This window comes from Papaver somniferum, chromosome 5 (assembly GCF_003573695.1).
Source record: "Papaver somniferum cultivar HN1 chromosome 5, ASM357369v1, whole genome shotgun sequence".
Lineage (NCBI taxonomy): Eukaryota > Viridiplantae > Streptophyta > Magnoliopsida > Ranunculales > Papaveraceae > Papaver > Papaver somniferum.
The window spans coordinates 38,236,076-38,242,075 of NC_039362.1; the positions used below are offsets into that span (position 1 = coordinate 38,236,076).

Consider the following 6,000-nt stretch of genomic DNA (forward strand, 5'->3'; position numbering starts at 1 on the left):
TAAAATGGAAAGATTTTGTATGCTTTCACTTGAATTTTTTCATTTTTCGTTTATTTTCTTACTTTTAATATTAACTAAAATATTTTGTATAGATATAATAATAATTTTATATGAATATTTATAAAATTCAAGCTAACATAACAATTATAAAAATAGATTATCAAAAAATATAGTTGAATTTAGAGGCCCCGATAAATACCCGGACCCGACGGGTAATTAAGGTTTTTAACGGATCCGGTTCCGGGGGCCATCAATTTAGGAGCCGGACCCGGAACCGATTAAAATTAGCGCTTCCGGTTCCGGATAGTATACTACCCGGACCCGATAGGACCCATTGGTCCCCCTAGTTAATAGAAGGGCAAAAGAGAAGTAACTAAAATATATGGGGGATGTTTTTGAACTTTTACATAGATTAGGTCCCATATCCACATTTTAGTTTTAAATATCATTTTAAGCGCCCAAAAACTCAGCCCCTACAGCTCCAATAATAGGATTCTAAAACAAATAGAGAATGATTGTACTACTGACTTCCATGATTGTTCGATTATTTAGACAATAATCCAACCCTCTGAACAAATTTACAGTGTAATAAGTCAGTAAATTATTATCCTCAAATCATGATGAAGCCTCGAAACATAGTAATCGAGTTTAAGGGTAGTGCTTCCTTCCGGCCAAGGACATACTAACAAAAAAATTTGATGGCACCAACAGAAAAGAAAAATATTTTAAAAAAAATTGTTATAAACTTTTTGTGTATCCGACATTGGTATTTATTGGAAATACATTTCTAACAGATAACTATGGAGAATCATGGCAATTATGTATGTCAGAAATTTAAATTTCTGTTTAAAATTAAGGTTTCAATGGATACATACTGTTTCGGTATAGGGACGCAATCCCCAACTCTGCTAAAGGGCAGCTAACTTCTAATTACCCCTTTGCACCAACAGATATAATTAAAATGCGCAATGGATGTTATTTTTAAACAACTGAAAATATCCAACAACGATTTCATCACAACTTCATCCCGTTAAATTATCCATCCAACAGATTAAAAATTTCCTCGTAAAATGAGTGCACCAAGTGCCATTTGAGATTCACAAACCAAAGATTGAGTTAGCTGCTGCTTGAAAGTTGCAATTGGCAAACACCTTGGCTTCTAACAATATACCTTGGCTTCTATCAATCCAGAACTTTTAGTACATTCAACGCTGTAGACGAGGCACTTTTCTCTGAATACAATCTGCAATCTCAACTAACAGCAATTAATGCGGATTCAAATTTTGAATTCAATCCAATTGTATCCGCTGAGGAAAACAGTAATGAATGGATCAATACAAGAACAAACAGAAACCCGGAAGTCCACCAAGCCCATCAGCACGCCTCCATCAGTGAGTCTATGTTTGTGGAAAGAACCATTCCACCTGTACAACCCAACTCATTCGACTCACTCATATCCCCTGTTTCAACTCAGTCTCTAGTAACAACAATATCCCCTATTTCAATTCAATCTCCATTAACAACAATTTTTGCAAGCTCTAGTGCAACTCGTTCCGTTCAACAAAGAGATAAAGAAACCGCTGAAGCAATGAAAGAACTGCAGACCCTTGTTAACACCTTTCAAGAATACGGTCCTAGGATCGGAGTATCCTTTCAGCAAACTCAAGACCAATTGCAAGCATTAATGCATAAATCAACCTCCGGCAACGAATTCAACCTTCTTGAATTGTTCGAAGAATCAAGCATTGGCAAATAAAATGTTATCAGTGAGGCACCAGCACATGAACATTTGGTTGATCCATGAAGACAAACATCATCTCTTGGAACATTGGGGGACTCCGCGACAGCAGTAAAAGGGACGAGCTCAAGGTTTTATTGAGATTATGGAAGCCAGATATTATTTGTTTACAAGAAACTCATGTTGAAGGCTGGCAAAGACATCAAGTGAAGCAGTTCTGGGGAGGAAATAATTTCGATTGGATTGCCTTAGACTCCAATGGACTATCTGGCGGAATCATAGTGGTATGGAATACTAACAAAGTTGCTGTGACTGAAACTCTCTTAGGGGATTTTTCTGTATCAATAAGGTGTCATTTTTTGTTTGAAAATTTTAATTGGCTACTCACCGCAGTTTATGGTCCTGTTCTCAACAATGAGAAAAATCAATTTTGGGCGGAATTAAGAGATATACGCACAATTTGGGAGGATCCGTGGGTTCTTTGCGGAGACTTCAATGCAACTAGATTTTTGTACGAGAGGTCTGGGAGAAACACTAACACTCGGTCCATGAAAAAATTCGCGTCATTAGTTCAGCATCAACATTTAATGGACCTTCCCCTTATTGGCAGTCACTATACTTGGAGCAGAAACTCTTCGTGGAGTAAGATTGATCGATTTCTCATTTCATCTTCATGGGAAGACAACTACAGGAGAATTGAGCAGTCCACCCTGCCAAAGCCTTTTTCGGACCATCACCCCATTATGTTCTCCACACACAATGAAGGATGGGGCCCTACTCCTTGCAGATTTGAGAAAATGTGGCTCCAAGATGCGACTATTTTAGATCTCATGCGAAATTGGTGGAACTCTTTTAGCTTCTCAGGCACACCTGGCTACGTTCTAGCAAAAAAGATGCAAGCCCTTAAGGAGAAGCTGAAAGTATGGAATCGGGAGGTATTTGGTAAGATCGATACTTTAATTCAAAACAACCTTATTACTACTCATCAGATTGAATCAAAACTGCTTCAGGATCCTAATAATCTACAGCTTGCTAGCGAGAAGGTAGGTGCTAAAGCTGAATTTAAAAGATTAGCTAAGATGCACAATGATTTTTGGAAACAACGAGCTACCATTAATTGGGTAGAGGAATATGAAAACAACACTAGATTTTTCCATAAGTATGCTTCATCGAAACAAAGAGCCAAAAGTTTTTCTCAACTGAATATTGATGGCGCATTAACGCATGACAAAAACATCATCAAGAAGGCTATAGTATCATATTACCAAGGTTTATTCAAGGAAGATATTTTCTCCAGACCTCAATTGGACGGCCTTACTTTCCCAACTATTTCATCAACCGATGCACACATGCTTGAAGCTAGGTTCACACAAGAAGAAGTAGTTAGTGCTTTGAACGATCTCGCTCAGGATAAAGCGTCCGGTCCTGATGGCATGCCCATTTTTGTAATCAGCAAGTCGTGGGACTTCATGAAATTTGATATCCTTCAAGTGATGGAAGAACTTTACAGCAACAAAGTGATTGACTGGATACTCAAATCAACTTTCCTTGTGCTTATTCCCAAAGTGTAGGATTTAGAGCTCATAACCGATTTTAGGCCGATAAGTTTAATGAGTAGCATCAACAAAATCATCTCTAAAGTCATTGCAACCAGGCTTAAAAAAGTTCTTCCCAACATCATTAGCCACCAGCAATCTGCGTACGTAGAAGGAAGGAAAATTATGGATAGTGCAATTATTGCCAATGAATGTATCAACTCTGCACAAAGGTTTCGACAAAATGGAATTCTTTGCAAGATTGATTTTCAAAAAGCTTACGACAATGTTGCGTGGTATTTTCTTGACTATGTGCTGCGAAGAATGGGCTTTGGAATTGTTTGGAGAAAGTGGATTGAAGCAGCAATTTCACATGTAAATTTTTTAGTTCTCATCAATGGATCCTCAAATGGTCGTTTCAAGAGTTCTAAAGGTCTCCGTCAAGGAGACCCTCTTTCTCCATTTTTATTCTTATTAGTAGCTGAATCGCTGAACTTAATCTTTGAGAGGGCCGCGTCAGTTGGGTGGTTCAAAGGGTTTGAAATTGTACCTGGTGGCACAAAAGTTACACATCTTAAGTTTGTCGACGACACTCTTGTGTTCATCCAAAATGATAACCACAGCATTTCCCATCTGCGAAATATATTAATCTGGTTTGAGATCATTTCTGGCCTTAAGGTTAACTTCCACAAAACTGCAATCATGGAAGTTGGAGATGTTCAAAATGTTAACTCTCTTGATGAGTCTTTGGGATGTAGAGTTTAATCTTTTCCTACGACTTATCTTGGCCTGCCTTTGGGTGATCTCTACAGGTCAAGTCTGAAATGGAACAAATTCGTTGAAAAATTCGAGTCTTATCTTGCAACTTGGAAAGCTAAGGATCTGACCAGAGGAGGTAAGCTCACCTTAATCAACACCGTTTTATCAGCATTACCTATATATTACTTATCCATCTTTGAAGCTCCAATGAATATAATTCACAAGTTAGAGAGAATTATTTGTAATTTTCTTTGGGATGAAGGTCCAGATGATAAGAAATACCATCTCGTGGCTAAGGAAATTTTGATGAAACCGAAACTCCTTGGGGGTCTTGGCATTAAATATTTACATCTTATGAATATTGCTTTACTCATGAAATGGCTGTGGAAGATGGGAACCAACAACAATCCTCTTTGGAAGCAGCTTATCGCTGAAAAGTATGGCCTAGAACAGTCAGAATGGCACACCAAGTACTCTAAGCAACCTTACGGATATAGCATATGGAAAGGCATCAACAAGTACACAGAACTCTTTAAGTCCAACTGTATCTTTAGGCTTGGCGATGGAACTAGAATTAGTTTTTGGATCGACATTTGGGTGGGAGATCAACCCTTATTTCAGCGTTTTCCTGCAGTTTATGGAGTTTGCGCTACAAAAAATCACACCATCAGTCAAATGTACAACGTCAATGCCGAGATATGGGAATTAGGCATCACTAGGAGAGTCCATGATAATGTAATTTCTGAAATAGCAACCTTGCTGCACCTTCTCGAGACCAATGGAGTTACTCCGTCAAGCTCCGCAGACGTTAGACTATGGAAAGATGGTCATCAAGCTGGCGAGTTCACTTTCAAGAAGTGTTATCAATGGTTGGTTACTAGAAACATAGTTGAAGAGAATCAAACTGAGTGCGTTCACCCAAAGATAATCTGGTCGAAATTGTGGCCAGCTAAAGTCAGTTTCTTTCTTTGGCTTGCGACGAAAAATAAAGTGCTAACTCAAGACAAATTAATCAAACGAAGATGGAGAGACTGGGCAAACCACTGCTACCTATGCATTAACGATGAAGAAACCTCACGGCACTTACTTCTCCACTGCTCGACTGCTATTTACATATGGAATTTCTTCAAGGTTGAATTTCATCTGAATTGGGTTCTTCCTCATTCAATTCACACAGCTCTTAGTACATGGCCTTGCTCCTCTATTAGATCGAGAAAGTCACTTGTCATCAAGGCCCTTCCCGTTGCTATTTTATGGAACCTTTGGAAGGAACGGAACCGAAGAGCTTTCAAAAACAAGTCCTCGACAACAGCCAAGATCATCCAATCTATCAAGCATATCATTGCATACTGGTTGTATCTGCAGCCTGAGTTTCAGAAAATTTCTCTTAAGCAGTTCATGATCAATTGGAAGACGGTGGTTTTCGAACCACCATGAGAAAATCACCTCGCATATATTTATGTGTTTACTGTAGAGGTTTTCTTTTTGGTTTCTTTTGGTTGCTTGATTTTCTTTTTTCTCCAGGTGGATTCCTTGTCCTACCTTGGTCGGTGACTAATTCCTTGTATTTGTATTCTTTGGTGGACTTAGTCTTGACTCACGAGAACGGATGATTTTTTATACGCTAATATCAAATATATCTAAATTATATTCTCTAACGGGGGGAATATTTGTGACCCATTTTGTTTTTTTGTATTAGTAGCCCACCATTAAGATACTATATATAGAGCCCAAAATTAACAAAAATAATACTAGATTACATGAATGACCTTTAACTAATTTAGGAGAGCAAATCCGGATTTTATTGAGATACAACTTTGAAAAGTCAACAACAAGATAAAACTAAAAACAATCCCTAAATTAACGTCTTATTCTCGTTAATTATATATATACACGGAATCTTACCGATTAATATTTCCTGTGAAATATTTAATCTTATACCACGTTTCTCTTCCGTGTTTTTTTTTA

The 6,000-nt window shown here is 37.9% G+C and overlaps 2 protein-coding genes across 2 annotated transcripts; both read left to right on the plus strand.

Moving 5' to 3' along the window:
- Positions 1 to 1,800: 1,800 nt before the first annotated feature.
- LOC113278956 lies at positions 1,801 to 3,309 on the plus strand. Its single transcript, XM_026527674.1, has one exon. It carries the CDS (start codon positions 1,801 to 1,803, stop codon positions 3,307 to 3,309), a length of 1,509 nt encoding a protein of 502 aa, XP_026383459.1.
- A 1,113-nt stretch (positions 3,310 to 4,422) lies between these two features.
- LOC113278957 lies at positions 4,423 to 5,469 on the plus strand. Its single transcript, XM_026527675.1, has one exon. The coding sequence runs from the start codon at positions 4,423 to 4,425 to the stop codon at positions 5,467 to 5,469; it is 1,047 nt and encodes a 348-aa protein (XP_026383460.1).
- The last annotated feature ends 531 nt before the right edge of the window (positions 5,470 to 6,000 follow it).

Bases quoted from the DNA above. Each gene is read 5' to 3' on its own strand.
- LOC113278956 (XM_026527674.1), top strand. From the start codon at position 1,801: ATGAAGACAAACATCATCTCTTGGAACATTGGGGGACTCCGCGACAGC.
- LOC113278957 (XM_026527675.1), top strand. From the start codon at position 4,423: ATGGGAACCAACAACAATCCTCTTTGGAAGCAGCTTATCGCTGAAAAG.